The 26,645-nt window shown below is 44.1% G+C and overlaps 1 protein-coding gene across 3 annotated transcripts in view; it reads right to left on the bottom strand.

Moving 5' to 3' along the window:
* klhl29 (kelch like family member 29) overlaps nt 1–26,645 on the bottom strand; it is a 194,260-nt gene that overhangs the window by 80,801 nt on the left and 86,814 nt on the right. For all 3 annotated transcript variants that reach the window (XM_076755522.1, XM_076755521.1, XM_076755523.1), the window contains 2 exons: nt 15,628–15,775; nt 12,160–12,699 (listed from right to left, as the gene is read on the bottom strand). In XM_076755522.1, the coding sequence (XP_076611637.1) occupies nt 12,160–12,699; nt 15,628–15,775 (688 nt within the window). The remainder of the gene's footprint in view (nt 1–12,159; nt 12,700–15,627; nt 15,776–26,645) is intronic.

Here is a 26,645-nt window from a genome sequence, read left to right as displayed (position 1 = left end):
TGAACATAAGCAGCAGTCGCTCCTGTTCCCCTGCCACTGGAAGCCAACGGAGGTGTGCAGGGGGGACGAAGGCTCTGATTGGTTGAATGATGAAGGCTCTGATTGGTTGAATGACAGCCAATTGTAAGGCTGGCCAAAGACAGCCAATCAAACAACAGACAACTACAGTATTTAGCAACAAAAAGAACCACATGTGCCAAAATGCTGAGGTGTGCCACAGAAGGCAGTGCGTTGCTAAATGAATACATTTAATATAAACAAGTGTTTTTCAGGTCACACCTGAATGTTGCTGCTGAACTGATCTGTGGCCCACAGATGCATTTACATTTCCAGGAGGCATAAGCTAAATAGTTCCATAGCAACCGCCTCTGATTGGACAATTTATATTTCCTCTATTACTTTGAGCATTTTGCAAATTGCTTGTTGAAATGAAGCAATACGGCTACGCAAAAGATTCCTTCCAAAAACTAATAATGGATTTAGATAAATGGGTTGATAAATGGGAAGACGATTAATCGTCTTTTCATAAATCACAATTACTCTTAAATGCCTTAATACGGAGATTCTAACATCTTACTGTGGCATTTATTTTTCCAGGCAAGAATCCCCTGGTGTAAGTTGGACGGAGGAGCTTTAAGAAAAGAAAATCCAAGGACTCTTTACTTTTAATAAGATCTGCTTTTGGGTACTGAGATAAAATGCTTTGGAAAATACATGCATGCTCAAAAACCCACTTTTTTTTATTACTCAGACCAAGCTTAAGCCTTGAATTTGTGGAGTGGCTTGTTTGTCATAGTGCCAAAGAGGCAAGATGCCAATATGGACTTTATTTTTTCTTCGTTTATTTATTTATCTTCTTAAACAGACTGCCACATGAAATTATAAAAGTGTACTGGGCCCCATCACAGATTAGGAAACATTGTGCTCATGGAACATTATGGAGGATGTCATTTTAAAACTCAGAAACACGCGAGCGCTGATGCAAAGAGACACACATGCAGCCATGTATGTGCAGAATCAAAGCACAGATTTGAATGTACCTACATGCACACACACACACACACTCGACTTTAGGCAAGACAATGTCATAAGAGAATAATCCTAATAACAATGTCGTGCTCGCAAGGAGTCACTGGCTGGCATAGATAGCATACTGCATGCTTAGAGGAGATTTGATTAAGACTGAGTGGCTGTGCAACACTTCTCCATCTTCCTTTTTAATTAAATTGCAAACTTGCTATTTCATATAAATTACTGCAAGGGCCAAAGTTCTGTCTAACCCACATTATAAAACCCGGTGGAAAAACAGGGCTAATTGAGTGAAATGAATCATCTGGACACAGGTCTTGTGCATCAGTATGAATGCGACCTTTCAGAGAACATCTGCACGAACTATGTTTCATTTGTACTTCACCTTGAGAGGGTTGACTGACGATCCAAGTTCTTCTGGAGCATCTGGTTGTGCATGTGACCGACCCAGAGCGTGTCGCACCGAACGGAGAGCTGCTCAGTACAAACAAACGCGGCTTTCTGTTGGATCACTTCTGTTCCAGGCACTCGCTGAGACTGAGATTTGACCTTAAACCGCAACATCACGACTACAACAAATATCAAACTTGTCTCCAGGCCCTCAGTCAGGTGGCCTGAACACTCTGGCATTTCATCATCCAAAGTCTGAATTTTCACCTGATTGGAAGCAGAAGTGGGAGAAAACAGTCACGATACGCCGTGCTGTCTTTTGAAACTCTCCGTACAAAACTAAACTTAACCAATAATCATTTAAGCTGTCTGTTGGCGTTATTCACAATACAGTTTATAATGACTGAGCAAGGGCACTTCCATGAGAGGACACACAGTTGTTGTACGGAGCTGAGCTCGTGATTAGAGAGGCATTACCAACATGCTGTGGAGGCGTACTGAGGCAGCAAAGCATTTTACTGCCATTACTGCAATAATCCAGGTGTTATGAAGCCAAATGATTGCAACTTGGGTCCAAAAGTCTAATATTTAGTTATTCAATATTTTGATTTTTACACTTCAATCTGCACCTTTAACTTCTTCTTCTGAATATGAAGATTTTAGTGAGTCAACCCAGCATAAAGTCGCTCTGTACCTCAAGGTCTCTAACAAAGCCACTATAAAAATACTGTCACACAAAAAGTAGGGTACTTGAATATACAATTTATTGCATTAGCAGCTCGTCAACTCAGAAGTGCAAGCTGACAAAAAGAGCTTTGAGTGATCAAAAAGTTTGCTAGTGGGACAGAGCCCAGTCACTGCTGTCATTGTGGAGGATGAAATGAAGCTGTGCCAGCTCGGCAGGTGACACCGACATCAAAATCGTTCTCTTTGGCAGACGTTACAGCGCGACCATAAATACAACAAAAGTTCAGTCCAGGTTGGACTGTTCCTCATGCATGAAATATGAATATGAAAGTAACGTGCACGCAGAACAGCTGTGAGGTTGTTTTACCTTTCTGAGTATTCAAAGGGCAACCTCAAATAAAACAAAGTGCAAACTCCACTTAAGTACTAATTAAAAGTTTTAAGTTACATCCTCCTCCAACTGCAGCCTGGGACCAGCAGCATCAGCTGTGCCAAGATCTCTGCTGCGCCTCACATTTCGGACCCGGGCACGCACCAGCGGTCGAGTTCAGATGCCAGCGCATGTGTGAGAGAATGCAGATATGCTCGCCAGCTTGTCTTACACCTCGACTGTGTTTATGAGTTTGGTTTGTGTACATTCCCTGCAAGCTTTGCACATGGGTGATACTTGCATCTACGGGCTACATTTCCTCCAAGTTGACCCTAAACAGCAGGACAACTACATGCAGAGAAAAACAAGAAGAAGAAGAAGAAAAAAAAAAATTTCCCATGCCACCCCAGCAGCTTAAGATAAATGTCACATCTCCCCCTGAAGACAGTGTGTGTTTACTGGGTAACTTTGCGAAAGTCACAGCAGCCCAAGCAGAAAGGTTAGTGGTGGGGTTAGGTTGTATGTGGGAGTCTTCTCAGCAGACTGCACACCTGAGATGAGCTCCCAGAGCCTGCAGTGGAGTCAGGCGAGTAATCTTTGCATTCCATCAGACTTTTTTTCCTCTCTCCTTTCTTTCATTCCTCCTCCTCTTCCTCCTCTCCTCCTTTCCGTCTGCTTCTCTCTTTCTCTATCTCTCTCCAGGGATAGAAAACAATCTATTAGAAGACCGGACTGCCCCACAAATTCTGATTTTCGTCCACCATGCTCCAATGCTTATGTATCGCAGATGTGTCCTTGTCACATTGTAATATAAGTTAAACTCTCTAATACAATACTTTCTATGCTGTACAACAGCAATCTGCATTTCATAAGAAAACAATGTCCGTATCTGAGAGGGAAGAGTGGGTACAAGGACTACTGTAACAGAATCATGATAATAATCAACACCATAATTCAGAGCTGCAGCCTCTAGCAACAAAACACATTCTGTAAAATAGGACAACAGCACGCTGCTGTTCTCGACATCTCATCGCCTTCTATCTTACTGTTAAGGAAGACTTTAAGTCTATCAAGCTTACATAGTGCACCGCGAGCCCACAAAGATCTCTTGATTGCAATTCAGACCATTATCATTTGTCTAAGTCAGAGAAGAATTATATATCTTCACATGCTAAGCCTGTTGCTCTGCTCTAAGTCTGCGGAATAATGAGTTGAAGCGGGGGGGCATTCTGGCTAATGTCTGGTCCTGTCATTAATATTTATTAGATGCCCCGAATGCTTTTAAAAGTTTCTGGTACGCAAAAACTTTGACTATCCACTCAGATAAGTGAGCACACCGTGAACATGAACGAGCTGATACTGCTGAACTTCTGGATTTTTTGCTGTGATGTTGTGGCGCATCTGCTGCTGTTTTGGATACCAAGTTCCTTCCCTGCTGCAATTACGCCTTCTCATTAGCGAGAAACATCCGCTATTGACTGGCTTACGGGTAACATCTGCTGTGTTTACACTCGGCCTCATTGATAATGCATTACCGGCTTTTTCATGGCTGATGTGCGGAATAACACATCGACATTTGACTTGCGGCAATTAATCCTGTCATATCAGATAGTCTCTGACACGAGGTGCATGAGATTCAGACGCATTTGAGGTGTAACCTCCATTCACTTTGACACTACTTTACACACGAATCAATTTGCTCCCACATAACTGAGGGCAGTGGACATTTCATGTGGGCAAATGGCACTGTTCCAGTCAGAGACCTCTCTTGAATACTCAATGCATGATCCTACAGCTCTGAGCAACGCAGCGTCACACTTGATCGAGAATCCAGGCAACACGCTGACTCTGTGTGTGTATTCTGTAATCTGGTGTGGGACCCAGAAATACATGAGAAGATTTAAATGAGGCTCTAAATTTTCCTTAAAAATGCTAATGCTGAAAACCAGTGGAACGTATCAAAGCATGTTTCCTCAAGTACTGTGCCGTGCAGCTTCGAAAATATGAATGAAAATATGAAAAAAAAAAATCAAAAAATCAAAAATACTTCCTTACTTGTAGCTTCATATTATATGAAGTACAAATTATTAAAGGACTACCTTCGAAAATATTTGGTTTGCCAAGGTGACAGACCATTTCCGATGTATTTAGGCTACACTACACCATGTTACGTGCTCGCTCATTATTTTGTTGTACAATACAGGCGAGGAGAGTGTATCAGAGATTTCACGACACAGAGAGAAGAGTCTATTGAAAGAATGACTAGAAAATAAACTGATCTTAACTTCCAGCTCCTACCTGACTGTAATAGAGATGAATCACTAAGCACAGACCACATGTTGACTAAGGCAGGCAAGCTGAAATCCTCCAGTGTTTATTTTATGAATAAAAAATGTACTGAAACTCAACTGGGAAGGCATGAGAAAGAAACTCTGATTTTCAGTTCTTTATCTTTCATCACAGCTTTGCCAGACGGGACCTTGAACGTCTGTGCATGTTAACCTCACACAGTAGCAGATGATTTAAATGAAGAGTCATAAAGATTTCCCATAAAATATTAAGTGCTTACAATCCTCTGCCAGCTAGCTGAGGCTCTGGACAAAAAGTACAGACTTTTTGTGTACGTAATAGGGCAAAGGGGGCAGTCTGATTGGGCGTTTCAGATGGAAACAGCCATCTGAAACTTGCTTCCAGCTGTCAAAGGCAAATGAGCAATCTGGGATGACTGGGCTGTTTTTCCCCCTCTTTAATTCTATCTTCTCTTAAATTTCCCACTGCCACTTTGCTAACCAAGGCATTACCGGGCTAAAAAAACAAACCAACAGGCTATTAGAGAAACAAGTCTGGCATCAATGGAGTAGAAAAAAAGAAAGAAGTTGGAGAGAAAAGTTAGAGAAGCACAGTTTAAATACATGTGGCAGGTACGGTGAGGCAGGAAGACGAGAGCGAGGAGAAAAAAAAAAAAGCAGGGAGGCGAGTGGATGGCAAGAAAAGCGAGGAAAGGGGAAAAAAGCAGAGGCTATAAGTGGGTATGGGAAGCAGGTGGATGTTAGAATGGTGGGGGGGCTGGAGAGGATGCCGAGAGACAACAGCATGGGAGGGATGATGCCTGGAGTGGGAGTGGAGCTGACTGAAAGAAACAGACAGACAATTGCAGTGAAGACGACAGGTGGGGAGGAAGGGAGGAGGAGAGTATAGGTTGAGGAGAGGATGGAGGAGGGAGGGAGGCGTGGATGCGGTGCCCCCTCTAGCGTGGCAGGGAGCCGGGCGGCTGCTCCTTGGCTGCACCGCATCTGTGATTATGCATGTAGGAGCCGGGCTGTCAAGCTCCAGGTCCTGCGACTGTGCCGCCACTGAGCTTTATCTTGAAATCCGGGTGATTAATGAAGCCGGTGCCGCGTTCTGCATGGAGGAGGTGGACGAGGAATGATCAATCTTAATGAGCTATCCGCCGTCCCTATATTAACTGTGGGGGGATATAATGTATGGGGCTCCTGGCGGGGCTCCTCTCCTTTAAAATACGATAACGAGGGAGAGAAAGAACGAGGGCGAGCAGCTTTCCTTCCTCCGCTTATGACACACTGCCGCTGCTCACCTCACGTTTCCCCTCCTCTCCTCCCCTCCCTCTTCTTCTTCGCTCTCTCCCGAGAGCCCGAGCTGTACTAGAAACAGTTAGACATCTCAATGGAAGGCATCCTTAGCAAAGTTAAAGAGACAACGTCAGGTAGCTGCTCAGCCACATCTGCACACAAGCGCAGCTGTTCTAAAATGAGATGTTTGAGGCAGTCTCACTCACATGTAGGCCCCACACGGGCTCATGTGCCAAGGTTACTCATAAGCATATCGCTGCGGTAACAGGACCCATTCATTTAAGAGAATTACCTGCACACACTCAGTCCACAGTGATTGGAATAAATTCCAACCTCATTAATAATTTGCAACATTCCCAGCTCTTGTGAATCCCATTTCAGTTTCCACTAGAACCACCTAGAATTAAGGAATGCAACGAGAGAGACAGAAAAAAAAATTACTTTAAAAACCCATGCATTTCATATTCCAAGTTAAGCCTGTTTTGGAATCATAATAACCCTAGTTCTGCTTTAGCTAATCCTCATATGGATAGCTTTAAGATAATCGCCCAGCACAACACCGCAGTGACTTTAATTAATTTACCACTGCTTATTCCACAGACGCTGATCCGAGTCAGCATATTGGAAATTGAAATTTTTTTTCTTTTTTTTTTTTTTTAAAAAACCCTACAACTCTTACACCAGATTCAGTATTATATTTGTCATGTTGAAAGGCGTACTTTTGTATAATTTGCAGTGAGGATGTGGTGGAGATCCTCTGCACTCTATCAAGCACAAGAGAGACAGAGACAGAGACAGAGGGAGAGAAGGGAAAGGGGAGGGTTTAATGAATGTGCTTGCTATGATTAATGGTCTCAGAGCGGCTATCACAAACTGGCTGTGTTTTTAATAACTGGTTTGAATGGCCTGTCATGCTAGCAGTATATTCTTGTGGTCGAATCCAAATGAATATTTATGCATCGCTAATAATACTGATAATTCTGTATGCTTTATGTCTACTTAATAACTAACTACTTCAGTCTACAGACAAATATCTCTGAGGTGAGAGATATGCAATCCGCACGCCATGTGCCGAAATGAAACATCATTATCAAACCCAGTAACATCGTAAACCAGTAACAAGCGAAAACGACCCAATAAAACAGCGTGCGGATTCCAAAATAACCTTTGATGAGGCATAAGTGTCAAGAAAAGAGGCAGCTATCTCCCTTAAATAAACAGCCCCGGCACACACACAACCTGGCCTTGTAAACACTATCACTATCTCACTAATTTGGTGATGTATAATTCCCTCACTTAGCGGTAATATCGTAGCAATAATGTGCAAAGAGCCAACAGGCAAGTGGACAGCAATGCCGCAGTGCCAATATGCTTAGTCCAAAGGTAAACAAAAACGAATACATAATTAAAATCTCACTGAGGCCAAAGTTTGAATAACGCAGATAAGGCGGATGAAACGGTCACAGCAGAGGAAAGGTGAGCCGGCGGTGGATGTGAGGCTGCGCCGGTCTCCCCGTAGCAAAGTAAAACACTGATCTTAACTCAGCAAGGCATCTTAATTGCATTCACTAGCAGCTCCAGAGCTGCTTGGTCCCCAGATGATGGCTGATGTGAGCTGACTGGAAGATGAACTTCCTGGGCAGAGAGGAGGGTGGGTGTTGCTGGATGCGTGCGACGGTGGTAGACTACGTCTTAGTGCATCCCTCTTTCATAATGCTGGATATGTGTGTGTGTGTACGCATGTTTTGTCCTTGTGTGCATCCGTGCATGTGATCATCTGTGAGCATGTGTGCTTCTCTACTGATGTATGTGTGTGTGTGTGAGAGAGAGAGAGAGAGAGAGGTAGAGAACAAGACCGGTAAAGGCCAGTGAGGCGGAAGGAAGCATTAAAACGATGTTTGACATGAGAAAAGAGGCGAGGAGCTGTGGCACATGCACACTACGGCAAGCAGGTGGCCCGACAGATCTGTCTGTGACCCAGAACTTCAATCTAAACTAAAGCTTCTAACGCACGAAGCGGCCCTGCTTCATCCACTCCTTACTTTAAGGCCTTTAATTACAAAAAAAAAAAAAAAAAAGCATTTCCTTTAGTGTCACAGTGCAGCATTCGACCACAAGGCAGCTACCAACAGCCGTCCCCCTTCTCAGTTTGCTCTAAGCTGGGAAAACAATATCAAAAACATCATAGGAGTGGCTGGCATAGGTAGCAGCATTAACCTTTCAATCAGCCTCGGATATGTGGAAATAATAACTTCCTTTTGATATTAATGTGTTTTTCGGTCGTGAGCTGCCTTTAAATGGTGCTCAATCATGTTTGCAGCGAGCGAGTCCGTCCCTGCTGAGCTCGGCACTAGCTTCTCCTGGCTGATATTCATCAAGACAGCCATCGATTTTAATGACTTGGTCAATAGACACATGCCGACTCTCAGCATCTCCCTCTCTCTCATGTTCACACTCTCTCTGCATCTCTCTTCTTCTCTCGCCTCTCTCTGTGTCCTGGTGTTTTTTTTTTTCTTTTTTTTTTACTGTCCTTTTCAATAACAATGTCAGCTGTCCCATATTCCCACATTTCACAAAAATGTGCTGACAGCTGTGACTGCTGTGGCTCGTGCTACAGATGTGGATAGATTATTTATGTAAGTGTTCCAAAGGCTTGGCGAGATTCTGTTTTTATCTGCAGTTGAGAGAAACAAAGAGGAGACAAAAAAATGAGCAAGGAGTGGGTGGTGTGAAGGAAATTAACAATTGGCAAGAAGGTGTGGAGTTTGATTTGTACATTTTGACAGGCAGGTATTATGAAATGCCCTGCTGTGGATGGAGAAACCAGGCAGGCAGATCACAGCCTGGTGACTGGCATATCTCAGTAGGTGATGAGGTTAAAGCTGCCTTCAAGCTGCTCTGCGTGAATCTTCACACAGGCACACAAACATATGGCATTTACACAGACATATACAAACACACATACAATATACTGTAAACAGGAATACAGACATACCTAGACAGACACACATACAGATATGCACACACACACACACACACACACCCACAGAGAGAGGAGCACACAGTTGTTGATGTGCCCAGTGATGCAGAGCAAAGACAAATTGCTCCCTTTGAAGGCAAAGCCAAATCAAACACGGAGTGTGATTTCTGTCACTGTGGTGTTTGGCTTTAAGGCTGTGAGGCTGACATCTGACAAAACATCCATGCAGTCACACCCAAGAAGTTGTGCACGCGTGAAACCGCACACACACATTCGTATGCGCGTGTACCTACGCGCACGTGCATGCACACAAATACACACACACAGACACAGACACACACTCACAGCGGACTGTTGTGCAGCTGGATTAAGGAGGAAGAGCTCTGTCAGCCCCTCCAAAATCCAGGCCTTTGCCATCAAAAAGCCACAAAACCTCCTCTGCACATCAGCACTTACTGGCATTGTGTCTAGAGGCTAGGGCTTTCTTTTTCTTTTCTTTTTTTTTTTTTAACGCAGCAACACAATCACTTCAATAGTGGCTTTAGTATTTAAACTGTTTGTCCAATAATCACTTTGGAAAACCCTCTGACGTGAGATGCATGACCAGGACTTTACCCCTGCAAGTACCTATTACAGCATAGTCTCTCATGATTTAAATGACCCGCAGCTGAGTGAACCCGTTCTCCAGAATAATACTTAAATTTGCTTGGAATACTTTTTTTTTTTGGACTGTCAGGATGATAATTCATCCGCTAGTGAAGCCAAGTCTTCCACATGTCTGTCAGAGACACAGTATCAGTTCAGGCATCTCTTTTATTCATTTTTTTGGCTTTCATCCCAGAAGCCCTGACTAGGCTCCTGTATGGGTGAACTGGTGTCCAGTTTGAGTGTGCTTGTGCCAGCTGTATAAGGGTTTTTATTGCACTTTAAATTGAAGAACAATATAAAGTCCACTTATTCGTGAGCAGCAAAAGAAGAAACTGTCCGTCTGTGTGTGGATGCCATGACTTTGTTGGTCACCTAGTTTTATGCCCGTTGCGTTTACAGTAACCCACAATCTCTGGGATCAGATTTGCCAACCCTCTTCTTATCCTCACCTCAGCCATTAGAGGGCTGCAGAAACACTGAACTCTAACCCGCAGCTGATTTCCTTTCGCTTCACAAACTACTTCTAGTTTGTTTATTTTTTTTGTCAAGGAAAGAAGGTGCCGACAGCAGGTCCAAGATAGCTGTGAATGGAAGTGATCCAGAATGGCCGGGTCGCAAGAGCTGACCCTCCATATTTCACCATTATGCCGCTACAGCACACGCCATACTGATATGCAGCATTAATTGATTTAAAACAGAACGTGTGAGACCTGTGGGGGCTTGGGACTCGTGGCCTCTCTGACCGAGCGAGACGGCAGAGGGAAGGGAGGAAAGAGACAGGAAGTGACAGACAGAGATAATCAGAAAGACAGAAAAGTACAGACAGAACGACAGCAGTGTGGGGACTGAGGGGCAGGGTGGTTGGGGTGGCATTGTTGTGATTACAGCAGCAAAGTTAAGTGTTCCTGTCAGCAGAGAGGTCTGCTGTGCCACTCACGAGGCTGCTGAAGAGGCGTCACGACCACTAATTTACTGGTGCTCAACGTTTTACCCATTTCCACTGTCCTTGTGACATTACCCTAATGACATGCTTACCAATGTCTATTCAGTGCCTTGCAGGGATGGAAAAGCAGCTGAAATGGTTGAGGAGATGTGATATTCAAGAGCCTCTATTTGCTATTTGACCTTCATAGGGGCCTATAGAAGATTTCAACTGTCTAGAGTTAAAGTGACAGGGACCTTTTAATGTCTGCTTTTGTAATACAGCAGCTCACAAACTGTAACCATATGACCTTAATATTTCAACTTTATCATAATATAAATCACAGCAATACTGTTTCCTTTGCTGAATTCTGACAATCCCGCAGTGTATTCCTTCACTGTAAAATGGATCTGTGTTTGTACTGTAATTCCAATTAAACTCTTGCTTTTTTGGCCTGGTAGAATTTTGACATGCGCATGGTTAATGGGTCACGACGGTCTATTCAACGCAGAGGCTAAGAAGCTCTCACTCGATAGAGGCCGGACTAAGCCGACGAGCCCGTCTAATTATCCATTTCCAATTCTACCTGCAGTCTCATTTCAATGTATCGCGGGCAGCCCCCAAAATAATTGCTTTTTTGCAATCTACAAGTTCATTTGCACACATTTTATTGATCAAAACGAGTCAGGAAAAAGAAAACAATCTAAACCTAAATTAAAAGCTTCATTAAATGTGAAAATTGGTCGGGGAATTGCGAACATCTGTTTCCCGTACCCTGCGTCATAAACTCCAAGGTTAAACCAAACACCAATTTATGGCTTGCAGACTCAGGCATGAGTCGGAGCTGTGAAGCACCTTCACAAACACAGCGCAAGTCAACAAGGCTTCAAACGATTTCGAGAGAGATGTGAGGGCAGGGACTGAAAGCTCGCTTCCTGCCTTGTGTTTAGGAGGCCTTGCGAGTATTGCAGCTAACAGCAGTGAAAAGATAAACCTGACATACTTTCAACCAATTTCAGAGCACAACAGTAGAGATGCTGCTGGTGTATAGCAGTTTGAGATCAGTACAACGTTCTTTCCAAAGAATCCACTATAGGCAGTATTACAGGTATTAGATGCAGCCATCTCACTGCTGCTTTAGGTGCACCTCCCTGCTCTGTGACCTTGGAGCAGCTTTGAAGTGAATTGGCTCTGGTTGCAAGTTGTATTTTAACAACCCCTTGCTTGAGTGTTTGCAGCCTTGTTTATGACTGTTGGCATCCAAAACTGCTCTGGTACACAGACAGAGGGCAGAGGCCTATGCGTTTCATTCCAGCACAGCCCCACATAAGGGGAGGTCACAAGGAATAGAGAGCTAAGAGTAGCTTGATTTAATGCCTAGCACCTCCCTGGCTTGCACTGGCTTCCGCGCTTTGGGCTGCCAGCTGAAGAGATCTGCTTTGATTTGGTCTTTCAAAGTTAGTGGTGACAGGTTCCATATCTGGAAGAGAGTGATTCCAAAAAACTAAAACAGAGTGCGTCAGCGGAGGCTGTTTGTGCTTACCTTTAGGATGTCCCGGGTCACTGAACTCGTACTTCCCCATCCCAACTGTCCGCAGCATTTGCAGCCCGTTAGGACCATCCTGATTGTCTGCAGCTGTGGGCTGGGCCTGCACTGCCACTGCCGCCGCAGCTGCCGCCGCCTGTCCATTGGTCAGAGGCAGATGAGGTTGGATGAGGCCTGGGTGAGAGGTTAAGTGGCCATTGCCCATCACGCTGTGAGGGTTTGGATGAACCACCTGGTTGGCTTGGGCAGTGAGGGCGGACGGCGCAACTGTGGGTTGAGTGGAGGCGTATGGAGGTTGGCTGGGCATGCTCAGCACCATAGAGGGTGGCTGCTGAGTCGACTGCGGCGTCAGCTGGAAGTGGGCGGTCATGAGAGGGTGTTGCGGGGGTACTGGTGTCTGGATGGATGGGGTTACTCCTATGATGGGTGACTGTGCAGTCACACTGTGGCTGTAGGAGGGGGGTTGGGGGAGGGTGTAGGTGTGGGGCAGGAGGCTGGGCTGGCTCACCGCTGCTACTGGTGCAGCCCAGGTCGGACCTGTGGACAAACAGACAGACACAAGACCAAAAGAAGAGATTAATCAAGTGCATATCCAGCTTTTAAACCACAAAACCCTTTGAAAAGGTTGAGTTTCATATATTTCTATACTGTTGATGCATTTACGGTATTCAAGTTAGCCGGAGGCAAAGCCAAAAGCACAGGCAGAACACTGGGTTTAAGTCTGACATTAGCTGATCAAATAGAGAGAGAAAACAGCATGAGAAGACAGATTCCAGCTTGAGTCTATGCCTCTCCACACCAGTACTGTCAGTGTGCCACTCTGCTTTAGTCCAAGTTTGTTTTTGACTTGAGACTTAATATCAAACACAAAATATTTGAAGCGATGTACAGATCTGCGCCCAAGATCAACACTGTAATAAGAATAAGAGATTTACGGTATTTTGCTACAAGATGAACAAATGCCTTTCTGAATGTGAACGCATTCATGCTCAGCGCATTCGGCAGTGGAAACTATTATCTGTGTAGGAGTCTGTGTTTACCCAGACACTCGGAGCCAATCATTTCTCTACCCTGAGGCGCTAGATGCTGAGGCTGTGCTGGGAAGGCACAGCCATATTGGGCCTGAGCGCTGCCTCCCTCCCTCACTCAATCGCTCCTACTCCCTCATCTCTAACTCCTCCTGCCATGGTCGAAGCTCCAAAAATAGCCTACCAGTCTGCCAAGGGGCCAAAGGCTAAATCACAGCATGCAAAAAGCTAAAAGAAAAGAAAAAAGAAGCCCACATTATTCATGATACTAGCCCTGCTGATATAATAGTCCGGGCAGAGACGGATGGAGAGAGAGGGTGAGATAAAGACAGACAGCGAGAAGAGAAGAAAGAGAGGACGATGGGATGAGAGGACTCCAGAGGAGAGGCCAGTTCCGTTCATAATTCACATGTCATTGAGCTAATCGGCACCAACACTGTATTTCATTTCCCTTCTTTTGTAGCTCATCTTGATAAAAGGATTCTAATCAAATGGGTTCGTGCAACAATTCCTCAGTTTAAAGAAATTCAAGGTTTTAATGGAGTGATGCCTTTGATAAGAATTTGATATATGTACACCGTATCAATTCTTGTCCTTTACTGCTTTTTCAATCTTTTGACAGAAAAACATAAAAAAGTAAGGCAAATAATTGTATTATTATGGCCCAACATTGACCTATACTCATAGGCCGTGCCTGCAAAGTTGAACAAAATGAGGCGAATGCAATAAAATTACATGTATTCAGTGGTTGTGAGTGGTGTCTAGTACCTCAGGATTAAGATTTTAAAAAGTGCCGATACGGTGCCTTTATCTATTTATCCAGCAATTTGCTGGATTCAAAAGTACTGCATCAAAAAAAAAGAACTATTTCCAAACAAAGAAACTAAAGTTGAAACAAAACTTCTCTCTTCAAAAGACAAACTTTCTTTAACTGACACAACAGTGAAGTTTCTGTTGAAAGAAACCGTTGATTAATTCTGGCACAGTTGGCAGAGAACTTTCTGGCAACACAGTTCAGTGAAGTGTGGAGAGGAGCTGGCTCCGATGCAAACGGCAGTCACAGTTTGGAATAGCGCACACACGCGAATCAATATGTGACACTATGCTCGGATTTGAGTGTCATATGCGACAGCGTGCTAGGTCGGTGACATCTCACTCTCCTCGCGCTCCACTCCAAGCTGTAGTGTGGGTGTGGGAGCTGCTGTGATGGGGGGAGCGATGCCTCGTTCGCTTACCCACAATAATAAGACCTCCAGAGCTTCATGGCCAATTCAGCCAGACCCTCAATGCACAGCAGGAGGCTGTGGCCACACAGCAGGGAGGTGAGGGCCCACCAGCGCAAGAGGCAAAAACACAGCTCCATGCATACTCCCACCACAACTGCATTCTTCCATCATAACAGCACCTCAAATGGTTTCCCCTACAGAAACATTCCTCTTCAGCAACCCCTCAAACTGTTTAATAATTAACGCGCAAATCAAGTCTATATGTAAGATATGCAAATTAGAATTAGGATGTGAGTTGTACAGCAGTGGCAGGAGCTGAACCATGTTTTGCTACCACAGAGTAGCAGCTGTTTAAAATCTGAATTTGTTGAGCTGGAATTTCCACTGGAACAAGCTCGGTGCCAGTATTACTCTTAAATGAGACGCATTTGTGATGAGCAGGAGGCAGAGGCCAGCAGAGCAATGGAAGGAAATTAAGTGCTCGAGGGCAGAGCCATTCTGGGTGAGTTCATTACAATAAGAGTAAAAAACTTCAACATTGGCTTAACACGCTAATCTCGGGACTACGCATTGCACTGCAATGCCGCTATTGCTCTGTTTTAAAGGGGCATGAGTAGAATGAGGTTGACATCGAAATTAGACCTGGTGGAGATCATTTGGAGGACTTTCACAGTTTCACCACATAGGTTTAATTTAGACTAAATCAGCTTCAGTTAGTGACAATAACATTAACAAGGACAATAAAATGAGAGCAGAGTGAAGGTGGTGGGAGACATGGGAGGCTTGTGAAGGTGCAATATGGATTTAGACTTCTCTGTTTTTTTTTTTTTTACTTCTTGATATCACACTGGCATTTCTATAATCATATGCATAATTAAGCTGGTTTATGTAAAGATGTTTTTGTGAGTGTTAATTATGCATGATTGTGCATGTAAAGTATGCAAGTTGAGGAGGCAAGCATGCATCTTATGTAGGGCACGGCAGTCAAGATGTCTCATTAGCATTGGATGTCAGTGGAGCTGGCCAGGGCCGTCTGGGGCGCAGCACATGAGTGTGTGTGCAAGTGTACACGCACACAACTGCTGTGTGAGGGCGCATCGATGATGTGAAACTTACACGACTGTAAACTTGCATCAGGTGGAACCGGTGGATGTGTAAATGCGTCTGTCAGTACGTATGCGTGTGTGCGTGTAAATGATGCAATTCATTACCGGTAGGCTCGGTGTCTCGATGTTGCTTGGCAGGGGGCTCATCTGTATCCCATGGTGTGAGCTGGTTGATGGGCGTCTGCCCCCACCTCACCCCTGGAGCCAGCAGCAGTCCTGGGGTCTGATTGTCTCCAGGAGACAGACCGGAGACCTGCAGCACAGCAATGGAAAACATCACAGATTAGAAGATCCCATGAGAAAGAACTAAATCACAAAGCAATCCGCGAGAATTACAACCCAACCACTCTACACCCTGCCATCTTCAGATCCCATACAGCTTGTTTGTGAACGAGCTTAAAATCAGTTTCCCCAACTATGCTTTAAAGACAATATTTCATTTTATAGTTTGAAAAATGCAACAAATCACAGTCATCAAACTGTTTTTGAAGGTTTAGCAGTGAGTGGTGATGATGAAGCATGGCATACAATTAGCAGTGAGTGAGTGCTGATTATAGCCTATATATAATGGGAACAAGGGAAATAAAATCTTGTTCATGGCCTCAAGAGTCTTCGCAGAAAGACCAATATTTCTCTTTTTATATACTAATAACAATTAACTTTCCAGTGTGGGCTCCATTCAAATTCAGATCTGTCCCCCTGAGACTGTGTATATCTTAATTTTGCGATGAATTAAACATCGTGTTCAGTCAAGTGAGATAACAGAATTCTGAACACAAATACGACAAATAAATAGAAAAAAAAAAATCTGTTTGCTGGTATGAGAGAGAAGGAAAGTGTAATTCCAAAAAAAGAAAATGAAAAGCTAGGTGACAATGTGTGTAGGGGGGTAAATTCAATGCAACTTCACCAAACCAAACTAAGAACTGCCTAAGCCTTTCTTCGCACCCACATCTTTAATATTTTGCCCTGCTAGGGGAGTAAGAAATGCTATCAGGCAAGCCCAGGCTGATGAAAACACAGGGTCAATCACCACTGGACCCCTGAGCAATATTCGCCTCTCCCTATCTGCAGTTTGGACGCTCGGTCTGACAACCAGGCAGGGAGAGGGCAGAGCCAAGCCTGATTCCCCTGCTCGCCCCAGCCAGCCTCCTGAGTTAATAGAAAAGACCTGGTCACCGGGCCCCCCCTGCGTCCTTCCTGGCTGATCCCCTTCCATCCCTCCCTCCATTCCTCAATTCCATTATCCTCCCTGACCCGACGTCCACTTCATCAAGCACGCCATCATGCATTCCAACAGCTGTGTCGACAAACCCTGACAGAACGCGGGGCTGACCGCGCTGCAGCAAAAATGCAATCCACACAACGAGTGAATTTATGTGCAGCTTTACATATTGGATCGATCTCATCGCGGGACAATTCCCCTTCCGTGCTTTGAGATGGATTTATCACAGCTTTACAGGGCCTTTACCACTTAAAGACATTACATGGTATAATGCAGCACAACATGCTCTCTGTAATAAACAACTTGACAATAGCAGACAAGTTCAATGAGCGTCACTTACTTGATAAATCCATACTGAAAGTTATCTGACAGTTTGTAAGTGCTGGGGGCAAAAGGAAAAAAAAACAGCAAAGGGAAACATCTCAAGGCAGAGAAGAAAACAGAGTGATGGAGTGAGAGAATGAAGCTGGGTTTAGGGGGGAGACGGGCTGTCAGGTCTTTTTGTCCAGCTCCACCTGTCGACTTCAGACAAGAGAAAACTGAAATGGTTTACTCAGAGAATGCCCTAAGCGTTCAATTTCATCTGAGAGCCCTGGAGACTCAGGGAGGGAAAATTCGGACCATTTTCAAGGTGAGGAGTTGCTCTCTATAGCCCACTATTTGTTTTAATGAGCATTTTTCCTCCTCCGCTCTGTGTGCTTTACTGTATTCCTCTCCAGCCATGCTTTACCTTCCCCTCTATACAAGCAACTCCTCATTAACTCGCAGCATTGACTCACTTACTTTCCTTTAGACCTGCACCTGCCTCATAATATTTTCTCATTAATACTCCCACCCATTTACCCAAAACAGAGACAAACAACAGAAAAAATCTCTTCTGCTGAAAGGCAATCCATCTGTCACAGTTTTAGTGCACCAGAAAAAAAAAAAAAAAAGAAAGAAAAAAAAAAGAAAGAAAGGTTCTTAGTCAGCGCCATCACATTGACAGCATATCAGCTCGGCTCAGGAACAATCCTGACTTGAAAATGATCAAGGTTAGATAGGAAACGCACACACGCGCGCACGCTGGAAAACACCAGCGTGTATGCAAACACACACAGCAGGTGAAAACACATGTGTGCGCACACACATAGAAGCCAGGAGATGTCAGACGGGATGTTTATATTAAGCCGGCAGACTTGCTGCAGGTAGGCAGGAAGGTACTGCAGGTTCTGGGACAGCGCCTGCCATTTTCTCTCAGTTTTATTTGCTCTGCCTATTTCCAGTCCCCTCCTCCCTGGCCGCCCATTATCACCGGGCAGCAGATGGTTTCCTCTGACTCGACAAAAACCATGCTGGAGAAGAGGAGGGGAGCCAGATAAATAATTTTTGAGTCGTGCCAAGCCATTCTGTGTTTGTTGTCAAGCTGGCTGGGGAAAGGTTATTTTGTACCGAAAGCAACATCCGTGCATATGGAGCACATACTGTAAAGTGTGGAATGTGGCACTTACTCACAGACACACGCAAAGGTGCAGTCACGTTTGAGACACATATGCACGCTTGCACACACGGATCTGCATCGATGACTGCATGCACGTATGAAAGCTGTTCTTCTTGACCAGCTGAACTTTGAGTTTTATGTCTGCACACAATGCAATCAAGCAGCTACTGGATGTGCAGAGTGTTTTCATTATCCATTAATCTGTCAAACACTTTGTCAAATAATTCATTAATTGTTTGGTATATGAAAAAAAAAAAATAGTTAAGGTCAGTTCTAAGGTGGTGGTGGACGCTGCAATTTATATTTACAACATGCATGAAATTGCTTTTTATTTAACAGGAATGTGGGAATTTTGTTACTTAATACTGTAATTCAAATGTAAAAAAAATCATCAGAAAAGGACAGCCATCCATTTTCACCTGAGATGCCTTGTAAAGCCTTTCTCAAAATGTGAAGCCCCAATCCATCTGCTGCTCCTGCACAGTCACGCATGCAGATACACACGGGCATGCACGTGCACACACAGCAAAGCTAGAAGGATCTTTTCTCCCTCCTCAACCTCTGAATGTTGCAGACATGTCAGAATCAGTGTATTGAAGAGAGGAAGAAAAAATCAAGACGCATCAGGGCTACATATATACTCCTCAGCAGAGACATCAGTCTGATTCTGGCTGACGGATCAGCTATTTTCTCGGACATGGCAAACACTGACGGCTGTCATTATGTGTGCTCTACTATCCTGCAATAGTAGGCAGCATTAATGTGCCTAGCAGAACCTCTTGCCACGGGCCACCATCTGCTGTGGGCACATATAGGAGGGGCCGCGTGATGATCCAGGGCTCTGGGCTTTGATTGCTTTGAGCCATCCACAACCTCCACATCCAAATAAACAGAAAGCGTTTACTCATGGCTTTGTGTTTGCCTTTGCATTTTGTTCAAGCCAGCCCTTGTCTGTGTGAGGTATTGCACATTGGAGTCCAATCCTATAATAACACAGGGTAGTACACCAGGCTTCCACAGAAAAGCCCCAGCTCTTTGTACCTATTGTGCTCGAGGTAAGGGTGGTATACCTACGCCTGAACATATAGTGCTCCCATGCAGATCAAAGATGGCTTTAGTTTCCCCACAGACTGTGTAAAAGATGTGTATGTACCACTATGAGATCACCCATTGGTTTGTAATCCATAATTCGCCTTAGCTGTGATGTTAATTGGGATGCTAATTTTGGTTAGCAAAAAAGAGGCTTAAAACAGAACGTACTTACTACAAAAAATGAAGAACTGACTTGTTTGCAAACCCTTTCGGACCCGTATTAAATTGAACACAGTACAAACAAAGTACAATGACAAAATACAGGACAGTACAAAGACAAGATATTTCATGTTTAAACTGATAAACTTTATTGTTTTTGGTAAGATTTTGATGTCTGCAACATGTTCCAAAAAAGTTTGGATGGGGGCGTTTCCCACTGTGTTATAACACCTTCTCTTTTAACAACACTCAGTGTGCGTTTTAGGTTCTGAAGCAAAATTCTTTCCTTTTCTTACTTAATACATGACTTCAGAAGCTCAACTGTCCGGGTTCTGTGTTGTCGTATTTTGCGCATCATATTGTGCCACAGATTTTCAATGGGAGACAGATCTGGACTGTAGGCAGGCCAGTCTAACACCTCTACTCTTTTACTACGAAGCCATGCTGTTGTAACGTGTGCAGATAGTGGTTTAGCATCGTCTCGCTGGAATAAGCAGGGATGTCCCTGAAATAGATGTCGCCTGGATGGCAGCATATGTTGCTCCAAAGCCTGTACGTTCCTTTCAGCATTAATGGTGCTTTCACAGATGTGCAAGTTGCCCGTGCCATGGGCACTAACACACCTCCATCACAGATGCTGGCTCTTGAACTTTGTGCTGGTAACATTTTTGATGGTCATTTTCCTCTTTAGCCCGAAGAGCACGACAGCCATTACGCAATGTCAGACCACAGCATGCTTTTCAACTTTGCATCAGTCCATCTCAGATGAGCTCAGGTGCAGAGAAGTCAGCAGCTGTTGCTTTCGCTTTGCATTGTAGAGACTTAACATGTGTTCACTGACAAAACCTGTTGCTGGGATCAAACCCAGAATAAGGAAATATTTATAAAAAAATCCATGAAGCTGATGAAGTAAAACATTAAATGTATTGTCTTTGTACTGTTTTCAGTTGAGTATATGTCAAAAAGGGGTGTTGTACACAATCCCATGAATACGCATTTCTACACCTTTATCTTGATAGGTAGCAGTGTCAATCACAAGGCAGCCACGCTCAGAAGCATACCCTGCTTTATCGTCTATTTTACTCTAAATGGCACCATAATTTACTTAACGCACATTATGCTCTATTGAAGAAAACATTTGAGACCATAAACTTATTAAGAAACTGTTTACTGGGGTAAAAAATGAGAAGTGAGGTAATTCTCAGACTTTCTGCAACCAGTGGAGTCGCCCCCTGATGGCCACGAGACAGAACGCAGATTTAAGGCACTTCCGCATTGGCTTCGTTTTTCAGATCCAGAGGCTATGTCCACTTCTTTTAGACAGTTTCTGGTTTCCCCTGAGAAATTACTTTATTGCTCGACTCGGGGAGAAATAGCAAGCGAGAGTGAGAGCGAGCGAGAGAGAGGGATGAGTATGTCTATAACACCGAGGTCCCATTGGGGTAAACAACATTACAGCACACACTGATCAAATCAACTAACTGCTATGAGATTTAATAACAGGACTGGGTGAAAAAAGAGGTGTACTGTAGTGAGAGCAAGGCTGGTTTTGAAGAAAAAAAGAGAGGAGGGTTGGGGGAGGGCTCGGGCCTTAAATGGAGAAAGTCGTTCACACAAACACACACACACACACACACTCAGATGTACACTTACACAACAGGTCAGTAACAATACCACGGTGAAAAGCTAATCTCGTAAAATGTCATTAGCACAACTGCCAGACACAATGAGATAGCGACGTGCAGGGTGCAGGCCAGGGCTACACTGGTTGATTATGTTCTACCTTTTAAGGTTCGGTGTTCCTCTGGTGGCAAAGCTCTTTACACACAAGTGGAAAATAACAGACCCCAGGCGAGGAGGAGGTCCACTGTTGTGTGATATCACTCAGCTGGCATGGTAATCAGGCCTGTTAATGTGCAGTTGTTATCCTGATAGGTTTATCAGTTAATCTATTCCAAACTGATGGACCAGGAACGCTCCTGCGTGTCTGGTGGTCCAGTGTGGAGCTGCCATTATGGATTCATTTAAATGCATCCGAGAAAATACACCTCGGCAATCAGCTGGCTATCTCTGGGGAGATGCATATACACAAGTTTAATTCGAATCAAAATTTCAATAACAGCAGTCACCGCTGTGCCTTGCTATATCGTGTGCACCCCGTAAAATAATGTCACAATGTAATTCCAGACCATGAACAAATCATAAAAAACAGCATGTGCGGGCAAGGAAATGAAATTCAACTCAGACAGAATGGCTTTTTCTTCCCTTTGGCCAGGCATGGACAGATACAGCGAATTTGGCTGAAATGTGGAGGGTGATGGAAATAATGGCTTTCCTCAGAGAAAAGAAGCAGAAAGAATGGCAGCGAAGGAAGGAGTGAAAGATTGAGAGGCAGAGTAAGACAAACCCATCCATCACGTAGCCTTGTATCATTGCCTCTGACAGATCATTTTCAGTTTTTCTAAAATGGAGAGGGAAAAAAAACTCCTTTTCCCTCCTCCTGCTTCATCCAAAAGCTCCAACCAAGTGTGGTCCGAAAGTGACCAGGAGCGCAAAGGAGGATACAAAAGCACACAACTCATTTTCTTTCGAACATTATTCACTTACTGTATAGAGGTATCTCTTTTCCATGACAACGCGCTGACATCTAAATGTGCAGTGGATTTGTTCTGGGCTTCCGTCATAATGGTGCTGAATGCTAGAGCCGAACCATGGGGCGGCTGTGTCCAATCTATTAGACTGGAACATAGCAGAGCATCTCACGAGTAAACAAAGAGACTACTGCGCCATTTTTTGGCAGCCATCTTAAAATGGAGTGGTGCTCCAACGTGCCGAACGGCGTGGTGCCATAGACGGAGAAGGTGCGTGTTGAGTATGATGGCTGCATACTGAAGAGACAGAGAGGAATGGAGGTAATGTTTTTTTTTTTTTTTTTTTTTTTTACTCCAAATCCCATCCTTTGTATTGCACTTTAAAACATGGGCTGATAACGGCAATCAGGCATATGCAGTGCACTGCTGCTGGCATAAAGCGAAGCATATCCTGAGAATTAAAAAGAAAATCTTTGAGTGGTGTTTAAAGACCTCTTCTGTGAATTAGAGGAGCACATATCTTCACTGACACTTTTTAACAGTCAGAGAAATTACTATCGATGAAAATGACAGGGCTCACAAAGCTCCCATCCCTCTGTGCAGGTACTCCATTTGAAAAATTCCTTCCCATAAGCGGCTCTGATTGCACCATTATTTTAGACCAATACTTGCATTGCATAATCAGGTTATAACCTTGCATTTCCTCACTATTATTGTCCATAATGAGAAGGAACTAAGAACTGTCAACATAAACAAATATTAAGTAGAGAGAAAATTACCGGCTACAAGTTTTCTGCTGTTGGTCTCAAACATTTAATTAAAACAATATGTACAGTGATCGGTTTGTTGTATTTGTCATGAGCCTGCTGAGCAATGCTTGCCATCATTGTTGCCCCTTTCTTAAAGAAATACTGCAGTTTTAAAACATGTCAGATCCGTCGTCACCATCTGCATTGTGGCAATATCACTTTATACAAGACAAACGTCAGCCATTATTGGTGGCTGACAGGCAGCCTGTGCACTGAAAATTGAAAACCCAAACAAAGCTGATTCTTCCAGGCACCAACGCTTAACACTGACCCCCGGCAGCATGGCAGACAAACATAATGAAAACACACAACACAAGCGCCTGGTGGGTATATATGCTATTGATGCACCATAGAAAGGGCTACGGATACAGACTCCATAATTTCAAGCCCCGGGCCAAACGACTGAAGGGGAACGGACTTCACTTCCACTGAAATTCCAGCTAAGACACTCCGACAGCTCGGCAAGCTCCTGGCTCGACACACGTTTCAGAAAAGAGAAGCGTGATCGCAGGGGCGAGGCCGACAAGCTTCAGTGGAAAAGCAGGGCTGGAAACCCCGCCTAATATCCCATGAGTGCTCTGTTGCAGCACTTGCCCTCCAAACCCTACCTCAGCCCCTCCTTTTCTAGTGTTTTCTTTTCTCCCATAGATAGTATAAGTGGCTCTGGTGATACAGCGCCGTGAACATGTTTTATCTGTGGGACTAAGCACCGGTAGTAAGGTTTTTGGAGAGATGGTGACTGGTGCATGGACATGTGAGCTGTGGAGACGTCCTTATGTCATGGTAACACCTCCCAGAGGAGTGTGTCAGGGGCCGTGCTGCCCTCCGTTGCCATTGGCTGGGACAGTGAGAGACATAGGTCTCCAGCAGGCCATGACCCTGCCTGATATGTGGTGAGTGTTTGGGGAACAAAATATCCGCAGCCTGTCACAGCACCAGCCTCTGAGACACAGAGACAACTGTGTAGCTCTCGTCTGTGGTTGAAATTGAGGAAAAAATTACAAAATGTGTGTCCTTGCGTGTGTGTGTGTGTGTGTGTGTGTGTGTGGACAGAGTGCATTTGTGGCTGTAATGAATGAGCGTTAACTGGGCAAACAGCCATTTAGTGCTATAGAATAAATTGAATTTATATTGATATTGTAATACAAAGGGAAACAATATCTACTTTGCCAAGAGTGCTGTGTGGGGAGCTTTTAAATGCATTTTACAATGCACACAATCTGCAAGACAAACAATGGGATGCTTTGGCACATAGGCCAAAAACCAGACCAGACAGGGATAAAATGCAGTGGATGTTTATTGCACAGGTCCACACAGCCCCAAAGTGGCATTTTGTCTGAAAGAAATTTCCAAATTACGTGTTTGTACGGATTTCCATTTGCCTCTGAGCACATTAACGTTGCCAGTGGCATGTTTTGTTGAGACAATATCTTCAGTTACAGAATGCACAGTATGCATGAAAGGTCCTTATGTTATCAGGTTGCCTGTAGTGGCTAAACAGCTTTGAATTTAACTTGCAGTATGGGGCTTTTGTCTTCCCCTTCTGGAAGTTGCTCCACCCTTCATCTCTGGTGATCCAATCCTTGCTGGTTAATGTAAAACAGATCACTACTGGTGCACCAGCGCAGGACTGCTACCACAGACGGCAGATTTAAAAACTCCGGAATACTGTGAAATTCGAAGAGATTAACCTTGGGGTGTTAGGCTTAATCAGCATTGTGTGAACTCGCCTGGTGAGGGCTTGAATGCAACAGACGTTCATGCATGTGTAAAAGTCCTGTACTGCAGCTCTAAACTCTTTCAACCTCATACCATCAAGGACAACTTAGCTTCTGTGTTGGAAAAATTCACGGAAATAATTACCTTTAAATAATTATCTTACCAATTTGGGTGAAGTAGTTGTACACCTGAGTTAATACAGTACTGCTGCACGTTTTGTCCTCTCCTGCCCTGCATTCTGAATGTCTGCCCTGAGCTTCACACCTCCACACATAACTCACACCTCCCCCTGCACTTGTTTCTTCACAAACAGTTACGCCAAAAGGATGCAATGGGAGGGCAGGAGATGCTTCCCCCGGGAGAAACACTTCACACAGTGTTGAGAGGTTGAATCGAAGCGTGTAGGGCTCCTTAATGTTGTAGTAGAATCCACGTGTCCAATAACAACACGACTCACGAGCATATCTAATCAGCTAAATGGATAATTTGATACTCATTCTGTGATGCATGCGCACACGGACAGATTCTGAAGCTAACAGAGCAAACAGGCAGTTAGATGGATGCTACTATCCCATGGAGCCTCCTATTGACTTTCACTGGGCACTGAAAGATCTGGCAGACAAAGAAGCAGCCCGTGGTCGATAGGGACCACAAGAACAGAACAGTCAGGTTTCTGGCCAACACCCATGCTGGTCTGACAAAATGCCCAAAATATGAGCTCTGAAATGGCTTATTTCAAAGCAGATGGTATTTAAGGAGGCAGGGCTGTATTTTGTTTAACTTCCCATCCACATGATGTCGTCTGGTAAAATGCACATACTGAAGCATTTTACAGTGTTACATCACACCAGCACCTGCAGGGCAAAATCTCTAATCAGACTACAAGTCAGAGTAATTAAACTGATCATACAGGCACAGCCAATGGCCAGTACTTGCTGCAAATGTGCCTAATTAATGACGCAGCGCTGCAACTTTATGGGAGCACAATGAGCGAATGTATCAGCTCCACTCAGATGAACTCTGGACATTGAAATGAATCCGCCAGTTGGCTACAGAGTGCCTATCACCTTTCACCGGGGTTCCTAAAATAGCAGTATTAAGTGAGGTACAGTAGAATGTGCTGTCAAATCAAAACCCTTCATGACTCCACTAAGGTATATAATTACCAGTGGGCCTCGAAGCCTCTTACTATGTGTTATTTTTGCAGCCTTTTTATTCACTACAGAGCATATCCTAGTAAAAGGAATAAAATGTGCTATAACACTTGACAGTCACAAGAAATAAAAATGTGTTCATGTTGCAAATGTGGACCTATTTTATCCAAGTGGCGTGACTTGAGCAGGGATACAGCATTTATGTGCCTTTACCTTTAGATTTGAGCCTTTATCAGCTAAAGGACAAATCGACATGAAGCAGTGGACGGGCAGCCACATGTGTAACCTGTCCACTGCTTCATGTCGATTTGGGGTTTCACTTGTGAAGCTCCAGCGCTGTTCCCCTAGGGTTTGAGAGGAGACTGAAAGACTGGTTTATCCCACAAGATGAAGTGGTCAGTGCAGCTCTGTGCTCCTGCAAGCACAGGGGGGAGTCCACACAGCGCACTGCTTGGGGTAAGATATACACTGGAGAGACATGCTGGGATCATTAGAGACCCAAGACTCCCAAAGAAAGTGAGAAATAGCCATGAACTACACTGCGGCAGGTGGATAAACAGACCTTGGCTTGAATCATGGGAGGATGTTTTAAGCGGAGGCGCCTTTCAACTGCCAGTGAATGAGTTTCTCTTGATTTGGTCTAATGTTGTTGGTTTTTCAAATGCTAATGCTTCCCTATACAGATGGCAGAAGTAATTTCAAGGTCCATATCCTGTGTCGAAAGTTACAATTGACAAGTAAAATCAGCATCTTACTGAAGATTGGTTGATGTCTCCATGCTTGTTTTGTTTCGAAACAGCACACAATTTGGTTTAAAAAGAAAAAAGAAAAAGAAAAAGAAAAAGAAAACTGAACACCTCGAAATCAAGTCTGCATAAACATTGTTGAGGAACT

The sequence above is a fragment of the Chaetodon auriga genome, chromosome 18 (assembly GCF_051107435.1).
Source record: "Chaetodon auriga isolate fChaAug3 chromosome 18, fChaAug3.hap1, whole genome shotgun sequence".
Taxonomy (NCBI): Eukaryota; Metazoa; Chordata; class Actinopteri; order Chaetodontiformes; family Chaetodontidae; genus Chaetodon; species Chaetodon auriga.
This window is presented reverse-complemented; position numbering and strand designations above follow the sequence as displayed.